This window comes from Coffea arabica, chromosome 2c (genome assembly GCF_036785885.1).
Source record: "Coffea arabica cultivar ET-39 chromosome 2c, Coffea Arabica ET-39 HiFi, whole genome shotgun sequence".
NCBI classification, from domain to species: domain Eukaryota; kingdom Viridiplantae; phylum Streptophyta; class Magnoliopsida; order Gentianales; family Rubiaceae; genus Coffea; species Coffea arabica.
Window position 1 is genome coordinate 12,764,241 of NC_092312.1, and position 13,082 is coordinate 12,777,322.

A 13,082-nucleotide genomic window follows, 5' to 3' on the forward strand; every position below is an offset into this window, starting at 1 on the left:
TTTTGGTGTGTTTTCTGGATATGTGGTAAGAGAATTATGTTCCAATTTTATAGGATGTCTGCAAATGAAGGTTTGTGCTGACCTTTATAATCTGGTACTTGTAAGCCAATATACGCCTTTAATTTAACGTATCTAGACGGGGTTGAGTTAAAAATCCACATTAAACAGCACTTGAGAAAATTGAGTATTAATGGATGGTTTTTATGAGATGTGGATATACGTTATGCTGTTTAATGAGCTATTAAATGTTTTTTTCTTCAGTTACTCACAATAAATTTCTTATGAATAGAATTTACGTTGGGAATGCTTGCACATTTGTCCTCGCATTATTTTTTAGCACCTCACATGCAAAATTTTCATGCAATTGATCCTCGCATATTTGAAGAGAAACAATTTGGTCCTGAATGATATGCATACATATCTTTGTTGGAGAAGAAGAGGTACATTTTCATTATTAGACCTCAACTTACTAGCCTGTGATGGGAGTGGGACCAATTCAGGCAAGAAAAAAAAAAAATGTGGTTCTAAACTAAATTTGAACAAACAACTTATGCTGTGTTTGGACATTGTGAGTTTTCAAGTAACTTATATTAAAATACATTGACAATGAAACTTGTTTGAAATCAACTCCAGAAGCAACCATCACAACGGTGCCTAGCTTGTGTATTGAACATTTTGAGGGTGAAGATAGATGAAAAATCTGTGAGCAACTAAAAAAAAGTGCAATATAGGGGACTATTTGTGCATTTTCTTTCATTTATTTCCCTTAGTTGTCCATTTAGTACTTTCGTCCATTGTTTCTAAGTTCTTGTTTGTGTTTTCTTTCACCAAGTAATGAAATTTAAAGCATTTCATTATGGGTATCATGTGTGGTTAGCACACATACTTTTATTATGCTTTCTTGCATTTAGACAGTAAGTTAATTTAATTTTACGTTTCCAAAAGAACAATTACTCATGTCTTACTTAACTAATGTTATGAGGATTGGTGACAAGCCAAAACTTCGAGCCGGCTCGCGAGCTCGAATATATATATATTTTTTTATTATTTTTATTTTAATAGTAAAATTACATAAATATCCTTAATATTTTATTATTTATTAAGAAAAAATATTATTTTATTTATTTTTTTAAAAATAAATAATTATTTTTATTTTTTTCGAGCTTGAACTCGAGCTCGAGTTTAAAAATTGCCAGCTCGTCGAGTTCGAGCTCGAGTTCGAGTTCGATGAAATTAAATCAAGACCAAAACTCGACTCGACTCGGCTCGTTTGTAGCCCTCTCTGTGACTAAGCAGAGTTGCAACCTAGCTTTGGAATGGGAATTATTATTTCAATGCTTTAGCTGCGTAAATAGTTGGTGGTTTTTTTTTATTTATGTAAATGAGGTTTTTTCTTTCTTTTTTCCACTTGTACAAACTTCATTGCACTTACATCCACAAAAAAATTTTTTTTTTTTCCAAATAGCTATGACAGGTTCAATACTCTTGTTCAACGAAGTCGCTTAAGACTCGATCAAACTTCTAAAATTTACTTTCAAATTCCAAACACACGAATACTTACAGTTGCTTATCTCTATTTCTGAATTACTTGAGCTCCACAAGAATATTCAAAATCATCAGTAATTAAGGTTTAGGGGACAAGTGGTTTAGGATGTGGAAAAGACACATGAAAAAGATGCATGGCCAAGTAAGTTCTTGAATACATGCTCATTACTCAGGAAAAGAACTCGGTTAAAAGAAAATCTTAAATAAATTAAAAATCAAATGGGGATTAAAGATACAAATCACCTAAAATAGGATAAAAAATGGGAATTAAAGAAACTTGTTCTCCCTCTAGCTTGTTGATTGAAAGCTGCTTGCCAACCAACATATAAACTGCACCTGTGAAGGCTTAATTTCAAGACTTGCTGCAAGATACTATATTAATCAAATATTTATTCAAAGTACTTAGCTCTTTGGAACAAGTGGGGAGAACACATGAGTGAAAACTAATCAACTGTTGGATCTTCTTGTTAATGTCGCAGATCTGTGAAGCTGCCGAAGGTACGTTCGGTATATATTGCACGCAATATACAACGTGCCAAGGAATCAGGGAAGCTGGGTACTTCTTTACCAGCTGATCAACTTGTAGGGTGGATCTATGGAGGTTATGGCTAGCTTGTAATCGTTCAGATTGAAGCCTTGTACTCTGGCCATGCATGAATGTGGTATGAAGATCTTGAAATTTGAGAAGCATGAAACTGAAGAAGGAAAGCTTCATCTGGAATTTTTTCAAGTACTCTCAAAGTCTCAGCCTAGGAATTAGACAACCAAATATATTAGCTCCAAACTTAATATACAGTCGTCATCATTGCTATTCTTGTCCCTCTTCGCTTTCTCCATCCTGCCAGCAGAAATGTTGAAAAATGAAAACTAGGCAGCAAAATGGATAGTTTTAGCCTCTGATTTTGTTTTTGAAAATGAGAAACAATTGAGAACAGAAAAATTAATGCAATATTTTGGAATCAGAAAACCAGATTGTTATTCAAAATCATTTGAGAATTGGACCATGCCATAGTTTCTAAATTTTTGGAGGGAGGCCTTCCTCAATATGTACCCTTGAATTCTGATAAATTAAGGTTCACCCACACTTACTATATTTTATATTTTTATATGAGAACATTTGCCTATTGTAATCAGTAAATTGCACAACTGACTCCTAAACTATTACTTTTATATAGTTTTGACCACTAAACTACTATGTATTGATTAAACTCTTAGACAAGTTAATGTGCAAGCTTTCGGCTTTGCTATCAATTTCTATTTTTTGAGCTAATGGAATGGAAGGACAGTCCCTCCATAAAAAACTGATGGGACGGTGAGCTTTTGGCTCCTTTTCCTTTTCTTTCTTGTGGGTTCTCCTACCCTTTAGCCTTAACTTTTATAAGATTTAGTAAGAATGACAAGAAATATGGTAGGACAATCCTTTTACTCATCTTCTTCTCGTAGTTTGTTTTTCGCGAAGGGACAATTTTTTCCCTGCATTTCATTAGGTCAAATAGTAAAAATTGACAAAATAGTCAAAAACTTAAAGATTAGCTTGTTTAAGAGCTTAAATGATATATAATATAGTGTGAGGGTTAAAAGTATAAGTAAATTTTATATATATTAATAGTGTATACACTATTATGGTTAGATGTATGACACATTTACAAAACTTGAATTTCAAATTCAAATTTAAATTATGTGTTATGTATCTAATGATTAAAGTATATATACTATCAGTGTATAGAAAATTAATTCTAAAAATATACAAAAGTATACGGGTTGACTAGACAATTTACTCTTTTGTATTGATATAGCATGGGTGACAACATATTACACATCTCAGCAAGGAATTTTGAATAAGCAATAACAAGCTGATCAAGTTACTTTCCTGGATTTTTGGAGGTTATGACTTGTAAACTAAGGTCACAGCAACGTAGCATACTAGCGTGCATGTTCCCGCCATGCATGGCCTTGGGAAGTTCGATCGTAGAAATGTTCTTATTGGTTTAGGAGGACTATATGGTGCAGCCTGTACTTTTGTTACTAAACCTTTTGTCTATGCGGCACCGATATCAGCACCTGATATTACACAATGCGGTGCAGCAAAATTGCCCAGTGGAGCCACACCAACCAATTGTTGCCCTCCACTCCCCACAAACATAGTCGATTTCAAGCTTCCTCCAACATCTACTAACCTGTGTGTTAGGCCTGCTGCTCACCTAGTCGACGGCGAATACATTGCGAAGTTTGCAGACGCCATACAACGGATGAAAGCCCTTCCTGACGATGATCCAAGAAGTTTCAATCAACAAGCCAAGGTACATTGTGCCTACTGTGATGGTGCTTATAATCAAGTTGGATTTCCAAATCTTGAACTTCAAGTACACAACTCATGGCTCTTCTTCCCATTTCATCGGTGTTACTTATACTTCTTCGAGAAAATCTTGGGAAGCCTCATTAATGATCCAAATTTCGCCATACCATTTTGGAACTGGGACAATTCTGATGGGATGCAATTACCTGGATTCTATTCTGACCCTGATTCTCCACTCTATGATAGTCTTCGCGACACCAATCATCAGCCACCAACAATAATTGACTTGGACTACAATGGCTTTGACACTTCTATTGATGATCAATTACAAGTGTCTCAAAACTTGATAACCATGTACAGACAAATGATGGTGAATTCCAGGACTGCCAGGCTCTTTTTTGGCAGCCCTTATCGGGCTGGTGATGATCCTGACCCCGGAGCCGGTTCGCTTGAGAACATCCCTCATGGATCAGTTCATGTATGGACTGGCGACAGAAATCAACCTAATGGGGAGGATATGGGGAACTTTTATTCGGCTGCTCGAGACCCCATGTTCTATGCTCATCACTCCAATTTGGATAGGCTATGGAATGTATGGAAAACTCTTGGAGGAAGGCGGCAAGATATCACAGATCCTGATTGGCTTGATGCATCATTTCTCTTCTACGATGAAAATGCTGAAATGGTCCGCGTAAAAGTTCGCGACTGTTTGGACACCACCAAGCTTGGTTATACATATCAAGCCGTGGATAATCCATGGCTGAATTCTCTTCCCACCCCTCGTCTAACCAGAGTTTCGAGGAAGATAAAGAAGCTTGGGGTGGCAAATGCAGCGGACACGCAAATGGATAAAGATGTCTTCCCAATAAGGCTAGAGAAGGCAGTGAAGGTTATGGTTAAGAGGCCAAAGACGAAGAGGATAAAGAAGGTGAAAGAGGAAAAAGAGGAAGTTTTGATTATTGAAAAGATTGAAGTGGAGAGGGATGTATTTGCCAAGTTTGACGTGTTTGTTAATGACGAGGACGCCCCCAAGAGCGGGCCGGACAAGACTGAATTTGCCGGGAGCTTTTTGAACGTTCCACATAGGCATAATCATGGGAAGAAGATCAAGACTGAAGTGAAGTTGGTCATAACAGAGATTTTGGAAGATTTGGATGCTGAAGAAGATGATCATGTGTTGGTAACTTTAATTCCACGTAGCGGTTGTGATGCTTTGACAATAGGTGGTATCAAGATTGTTGTGCTTTGAATAATTAATAGCTGCGAAGAAATGTCTATTAATAGTCTGAATTATGTGATTCTATTGAATTGAATAACACGTTTCTGACCAGCCTCGTTCCGTGAGTATTTTTTCTTTAATGGAGTTGAAATTGCGCCTTTACTTTCACGTAGTCAAAGGGCATTTTTTCTCCTTTTCGTAAGCAACAAGTGACGGATATGAATTTTGAGAAAAGAGTATACTTAAACATCACGAAATTAGAAAATGTTGTCAGCATTTTACTGCTTTGAGAAAGCGATTCTCTTTTCAGCTCTTTCTACAAACAACTAAGCTCCAATTCTAAAAATTTTTTTAAAAAAAAATCATAAACAAGCCGAATATTGCCAAGAATAATTCTGACATCAGTTTTTTGTTTTTTACGCTGTCATAATACTTCCCAAAAAACAAGAAAAAAGAACTACATTCAGTTTTTGAGGATCTTTATATTTGCCCTCCACCTAATTGAAAAAACTTGCATGGCACCGTATTGAGATTCAAATTGTGAATGGCCGGAGGAAGCTAACGTGCGAATGCAAAATAAATTGATAACAATGATAGTCGTGAAGGTGAGTCTGATCCGACTCATTTGAATTAAGGGTGGAAAAGAAAAGAAAAAAAAACCCAAAGGATTAGTTTTAGTACTGCAATTCAGATCAGATGTTGACTGGAGAATACTATAAATTAAACAAGTAGTGTCACTAAGTTCAATGCGCATCCAATAAATTACTTAATTTATCTATTAAAAGATAATATAACATATAGTAATTCTCATTGACTACAACTTGTAAGATCTGAATAGACAGAAAACTGGGGTAGGTGGTCACTGCTGGCTGTGGAAGTTTTTCCCTTTGTGCATTAATTATTAAACCAAAAATAATCAGTCAAAGGCGATTCTATCCCAAGAATAAATTTATAAAAATACATAATTAAATCAAAGCCCTTAGATATGAGATACTGACGCATTACACAATTAATTGTCATAGTTCCACTTAGTACCACATCTTCATCAGAGAAAGATGGATGACGACAAAAAAATTTTTCTTGTCATTAACTGTTTAAAATTGATATTATCAGACCGCCATTTAGATTAGTTGTTTTTAGGGGTATTTTTGAAAAATTAAACTGTAACAGTGTACATGAAAAATTTTTACTATAAAATTTTTTGAAACATTTGACATATTGTATGGATGAAATGTTTTTTGTGTTATTTTTATTTGTGTATTATTGTAACATTGTATTTGAAATTTTTTAAAAAAATGACCAATCCAAACGGACCTTTGGCTTTGATATCACTAAATAAATAACTAGAGGTTTTGGTAGTCCTTACGTCAATCACCACAGTTATGTTATTATAATATCTCTTGCGTGCGTTGATTTTTTTCTTTCTTTATGGTCATATATAGCAGCATACTCTGCAAGTGCAAGCACTAACAGCCCGGGCTGCTTGATCACTAATTAAAATACTATGCTTATACGCAATAATAGTCAAATTAAAAGAGCCTATATGTGTCCACTTTCTACTTCTATTCCAAGAAATTAGACAGGAATCCAAAAAAAAAAAAAAAATTAAAAATGGAGTATTCACATTTTGTATGAATCAGATTTGTACCAAATCCGTTGTCGGTCAACAACTAGTTAAAGTAAGATCTAAATTCTAAAGCCAGAAGTTTCTTTGTGAACATGTACCCTGATTTTCTCACTTTTATTTCTTTTGTTTTTCTTCTTTTCCCAGATACATAGAAAATTGGAAAAATTGGCTTAGGAAACTTCCTTTGCTAAGTTAGTTCATCCCACGTGATTTTATAGATTACTTGTTTATCTTTGTCAACTAGGGAAACCAGCCCGAGGAGAAAAGTCCCATTACAGGCTATGCATGAACGAACCAGTATTGCTACACTAATGTGCTATAAATATGGGTAGAATGACCATAAGATTACACCTCAGTTGGAACCATGGCATCTCTTTCAACTTCCACTGCCTGCACTTCTGCCACCACCCTTTCCAGTTTGCACTACTCTCCTTTCCTAGCCAAGACCTTTCACATTTCCACGACCAAAAAGCGTAACCATCATTTCAAGGTTTCTTGCCAAGCCACAAATGGAGAAAGAAATGCATCTAGGAGAAATGTACTCATCGGTTTAGGTGGGCTATATGGTGCAGCTAGTCTTGCAGCTGATCCCTTTGCCCTCGCAGCCCCAATACAAGCCCCTGATGTCTCGACATGCGGCCCAGCCGACTTGCCCTCCGGCGCTACACCAACCAATTGCTGCCCTCCGCCGGCAACCACCATTGTGGATTTCAAGCTTCCTGCACCATCTAATACTCTACGCGTTAGACCAGCTGCTCATCTTGTTGATGAAGCATACATAGCAAAGTTTCAGTTTCTTGGTCCTATATAAATAGTGGTTGGTCAGATACTTCAAACAACTTTGGCACACTGAAGATACAAAAGATCTAGAGAGATTTTAGTGAGAAAATACTCCAAAAAGAATATTTGTAGTCTTAGTGGTGTGAGGTTCATTGTAAGCTTTTCATTTGTGAGTGAATCTTTCATGAGTGTAGCTCTGTGAGGGTTGTCCTGAGGGATAGTAAAACGTCCTGGCTTGACCGAGTGCTGCTTGGGGCAAGGAGGAGGTGAACCTTCCTTTGTACACAAGAGTGATTGTAATTCATCAACTTGAAGTAGCTTGTTTCAATTAATCTACAAGCTCAAGAGGAGTTGGGTAGTTAATTGGTTTGCAATCCTTTCCTTTTTATTTACTTATTGTTTCGTTTATGATCTTTGCATTGGTTGTTTTTGGGCCTTACAATTGGTATCAGAGCTTGGTCTCCTTGAGATTAAGCTCAATCGGCTTTGGAGTAAAGATGACAACCAATAATGCTATGTTTTTTGAAGGACATTCTGTTATTAGACCACCTGCGTTTAATGGGTCAAATTATATGAGTTGGAAAGAAAGAATGATTATCTTTTTGCAATCTATTGATATCGAATTGTGGTTTATTATTAGTGAAGGTCCATATGATGCCTCTCTTATAGATGAAAATACTCATGCATCTAGACCGAAAACAAGAAGTGAACTGACTGCTGTGGATAGAGCTCATCTCACCTTAAATGCAAAAGCCATGAATGTGTTATATTGTGCATTAGACTCAAATGAATCTATTAGAGTCAAGGGTTGCAAGTCAGCTAAAGAAATTTGGGACAAACTGAAAGAAATTCATGAAGGTAGTGAGAATGTTAGAGAACAAAAGAAGTCCATTCTAGTTACAAAGTATGAATCTTTCAAGATGGAACCTCATGAAAATGTTGATCAAATGTATTGTAGATTCAATGATCTCATTAAAGATTTAGAGGTGCTGGAAAAAGAATATTCTCTTGGTGAGAAAAATAGAAAAATCCTGAATGCCTTGTCCAATGATTGGGAAAATAAAGTGACTGCTATTGAGGAGGCTAGAGATTTGAATACTATGCCTATTGAATCTCTTATTAACTCTCTTACCTCTTATGAGCTGAAACTTAAGACTAAGGTGCAAGAGGAAGAGGATGCAAAAGTGCGAAAGAATATTGCTCTAAAAGCCTCATAAGATGAAGATGATTCTGCCTCCCTAGATGAAGAAGATGTGGAAGGTGATGACAATGATATCGCTCTCATCACAAAAAGTTTCAAACGAATACTCAACAAGAGTAGATTCAGAAATGGTGGATCTAGCAATTCATTCCCAAATCAGTTCAACAACTCGAGAAACAAAGGGAAGCTAGAGTTCAACAAAAAGCAAACTGATCAGTGCGTTGAATGCGGCCAACCTGGACACTATGCAAGTGACTGTCCAATGATGAAGAAAAAAGAAGGAAGAAAACCAAGAATAAACAAATTTCAATTCACATGGAATGAATGCAATTCCGATGGTGAAATTGAAGAGGAAGATCAATCTGCTCAATTGGCTTTCATGGCCATTGGAGATGATGAGGTAACATCTTCTAACTCTCAATTTGAAAGTGATGATGAAGATGATGATGATCTTGAATATTTCATTATAAAATTGCATGATAGTTTGAAAGAATCTTATGTTAGAAACAAGGAGTTAAAACAGAAAATTAGTTTTTTGCTTCGAGATAATGCAAATCTTTTTCAACAAAATAAAAAGTTGAAAGCTGAAAATGATTACTTCAAAAAAAGTGAGACTGCTTTACACTTGGATCTTGATAGAAAAACAGGTTTTTGTGAAATGTTCAAAAGGGAACAAGATGATTTGAAAAGAAGAATGGATGATTTAAATGAGTTGCTTCAACATAAAAAACAGGACTGTTTTCAAAGTAATAAATCAAAAACTCATTTTAAGATAAATTCTGCTGCAAATGAGTTTGCTATCCATAGGAGAAGACAAGTAAGATTTATTAAACTTGTTCATATAAATAATTCCCTGATTATGTGTAATTTCTGTTGTCAAAAAGGTCATATGAAAAGTGATTGCTATGTGAGAAAGAATATAAAAAAAGGCATGAAATACATGTGGATAGTTAGGCATGATGCTAACTTTAACAAGTAGGAGATTTTGTTAATCATTGCAGTGATTCTTGTTCACAATATTCTTCTTTTGATATTTCTGATATTTTGATTTGAGTTTTCGCTGATATTTTTGAATACTACTGAATCTATATGATGTCAAAAAGGGAGAGAAAAGAACTATTCTGATCTAACGATGATTTGCTAATTTCTCAGTAATAAGTTGGTATGTTGGTATTGCTGAATTCTGCTATCATTTCTCTGTTTTTGTTTGAAATATTGGATTTTCTGTTATTGTTGTTGGATTATGGTTGCTGGTTATTACTCTCATCTTATGATGACAAAAAGGGGGAGAGATGGATGCAATGTGTAAGGGGGAGTTATTATGAGATTATGAGTTTGGCTCTTAAAAGTTTTGATTGCAATGATTGAGGGGGAGCTTATACTTATTTTTGTTTCTTTCCATCCATTGTTTTGTCATCATCAAAAAGGGGGAGATTGTTGAGTTTGATCCCTATCTTTTGATGTTTACAAAACAAATTGATGATACTAATATTTCTTCAAGATATATTTTCAGTTATGAAATTATTTGATTCCATGAACAAGTGCAATTGGAAGAAGACAAAGTATGCTGAAGCTGTCGGACGCTCAAAAAGACTGCATCGGACGTCCGACAACCATTGAGTATCTTCGGACGCAGAAAACCAGCCTATCGGACGTCCTAAGGAATTGAAGAAAAATTCTCAGTTTTACATCATACCTTCGGACGCAGAAAACCAGCCTATCGGACGTCCGAAAGAATTGAAGAAAATTTCTCAAACTCACTGACTGCTGTCGGACGCATAAAACAGTGCTATCGGACGTCCGACACTACCAACGGCTAGTTGACTGTTCAGCTACTTTCTATCCGTTGGAAGCTTTAATGAGGCTCTTTCTTGGTCCTATATAAATAGTGGTTGGTCAGATACTTCAAACAACTTTGGCACACTGAAGATACAAAAGATCTAGAGAGATTTTAGTGAGAAAATACTCCAAAAAGAATATTTGTAGTCTTAGTGGTGTGAGGTTCATTGTAAGCTTTTCATTTGTGAGTGAATCTTTCATGAGTGTAGCTCTGTGAGGGTTGTCCTGAGGGATAGTAAAACGTCCTGGCTTGACCGAGTGCTGCTTGGGGCAAGGAGGAGGTGAACCTTCCTTTGTACACAAGAGTGATTGTAATTCATCAACTTGAAGTAGCTTGTTTCAATTAATCTACAAGCTCAAGAGGAGTTGGGTAGTTAATTGGTTTGCAATCCTTTCCTTTTTATTTACTTATTGTTTCGTTTATGATCTTTGCATTGGTTGTTTTTGGGCCTTACAATTGGTATCAGAGCTTGGTCTCCTTGAGATTAAGCTCAATCGGCTTTGGAGTAAAGATGACAACCAATAATGCTATGTTTTTTGAAGGACATTCTGTTATTAGACCACCTGCGTTTAATGGGTCAAATTATATGAGTTGGAAAGAAAGAATGATTATCTTTTTGCAATCTATTGATATCGAATTGTGGTTTATTATTAGTGAAGGTCCATATGATGCCTCTCTTATAGATGAAAATACTCATGCATCTAGACCGAAAACAAGAAGTGAACTGACTGCTGTGGATAGAGCTCATCTCACCTTAAATGCAAAAGCCATGAATGTGTTATATTGTGCATTAGACTCAAATGAATCTATTAGAGTCAAGGGTTGCAAGTCAGCTAAAGAAATTTGGGACAAACTGAAAGAAATTCATGAAGGTAGTGAGAATGTTAGAGAACAAAAGAAGTCCATTCTAGTTACAAAGTATGAATCTTTCAAGATGGAACCTCATGAAAATGTTGATCAAATGTATTGTAGATTCAATGATCTCATTAAAGATTTAGAGGTGCTGGAAAAAGAATATTCTCTTGGTGAGAAAAATAGAAAAATCCTGAATGCCTTGTCCAATGATTGGGAAAATAAAGTGACTGCTATTGAGGAGGCTAGAGATTTGAATACTATGCCTATTGAATCTCTTATTAACTCTCTTACCTCTTATGAGCTGAAACTTAAGACTAAGGTGCAAGAGGAAGAGGATGCAAAAGTGCGAAAGAATATTGCTCTAAAAGCCTCATAAGATGAAGATGATTCTGCCTCCCTAGATGAAGAAGATGTGGAAGGTGATGACAATGATATCGCTCTCATCACAAAAAGTTTCAAACGAATACTCAACAAGAGTAGATTCAGAAATGGTGGATCTAGCAATTCATTCCCAAATCAGTTCAACAACTCGAGAAACAAAGGGAAGCTAGAGTTCAACAAAAAGCAAACTGATCAGTGCGTTGAATGCGGCCAACCTGGACACTATGCAAGTGACTGTCCAATGATGAAGAAAAAAGAAGGAAGAAAACCAAGAATAAACAAATTTCAATTCACATGGAATGAATGCAATTCCGATGGTGAAATTGAAGAGGAAGATCAATCTGCTCAATTGGCTTTCATGGCCATTGGAGATGATGAGGTAACATCTTCTAACTCTCAATTTGAAAGTGATGATGAAGATGATGATGATCTTGAATATTTCATTATAAAATTGCATGATAGTTTGAAAGAATCTTATGTTAGAAACAAGGAGTTAAAACAGAAAATTAGTTTTTTGCTTCGAGATAATGCAAATCTTTTTCAACAAAATAAAAAGTTGAAAGCTGAAAATGATTACTTCAAAAAAAGTGAGACTGCTTTACACTTGGATCTTGATAGAAAAACAGGTTTTTGTGAAATGTTCAAAAGGGAACAAGATGATTTGAAAAGAAGAATGGATGATTTAAATGAGTTGCTTCAACATAAAAAACAGGACTGTTTTCAAAGTAATAAATCAAAAACTCATTTTAAGATAAATTCTGCTGCAAATGAGTTTGCTATCCATAGGAGAAGACAAGTAAGATTTATTAAACTTGTTCATATAAATAATTCCCTGATTATGTGTAATTTCTGTTGTCAAAAAGGTCATATGAAAAGTGATTGCTATGTGAGAAAGAATATAAAAAAAGGCATGAAATACATGTGGATAGTTAGGCATGATGCTAACTTTAACAAGTAGGAGATTTTGTTAATCATTGCAGTGATTCTTGTTCACAATATTCTTCTTTTGATATTTCTGATATTTTGATTTGAGTTTTCGCTGATATTTTTGAATACTACTGAATCTATATGATGTCAAAAAGGGAGAGAAAAGAACTATTCTGATCTAACGATGATTTGCTAATTTCTCAGTAATAAGTTGGTATGTTGGTATTGCTGAATTCTGCTATCATTTCTCTGTTTTTGTTTGAAATATTGGATTTTCTGTTATTGTTGTTGGATTATGGTTGCTGGTTATTACTCTCATCTTATGATGACAAAAAGGGGGAGAGATGGATGCAATGTGTAAGGGGGAGTTATTATGAGATTATGAGTTTGGCTCTTAAAAGTTTTGATTGC

At 35.4% G+C, this 13,082-nt stretch overlaps 1 protein-coding gene across 1 annotated transcript; it reads left to right on the forward strand.

Annotated features, from left to right (window-relative positions):
* Positions 1-3,488: 3,488 nt before the first annotated feature.
* On the forward strand, positions 3,489-5,090 carry LOC140035502 (polyphenol oxidase, chloroplastic-like). Its single transcript, XM_072076758.1, has one exon. It carries the CDS (start codon positions 3,489-3,491, stop codon positions 5,088-5,090), a length of 1,602 nt encoding a protein of 533 aa, XP_071932859.1.
* The last annotated feature ends 7,992 nt before the right edge of the window (positions 5,091-13,082 follow it).

What these genes read in the sequence shown, in the direction of transcription:
- LOC140035502 (XM_072076758.1), top strand. Translation starts at nt 3,489, where the DNA reads ATGCATGGCCTTGGGAAGTTCGATCGTAGAAATGTTCTTATTGGTTTA.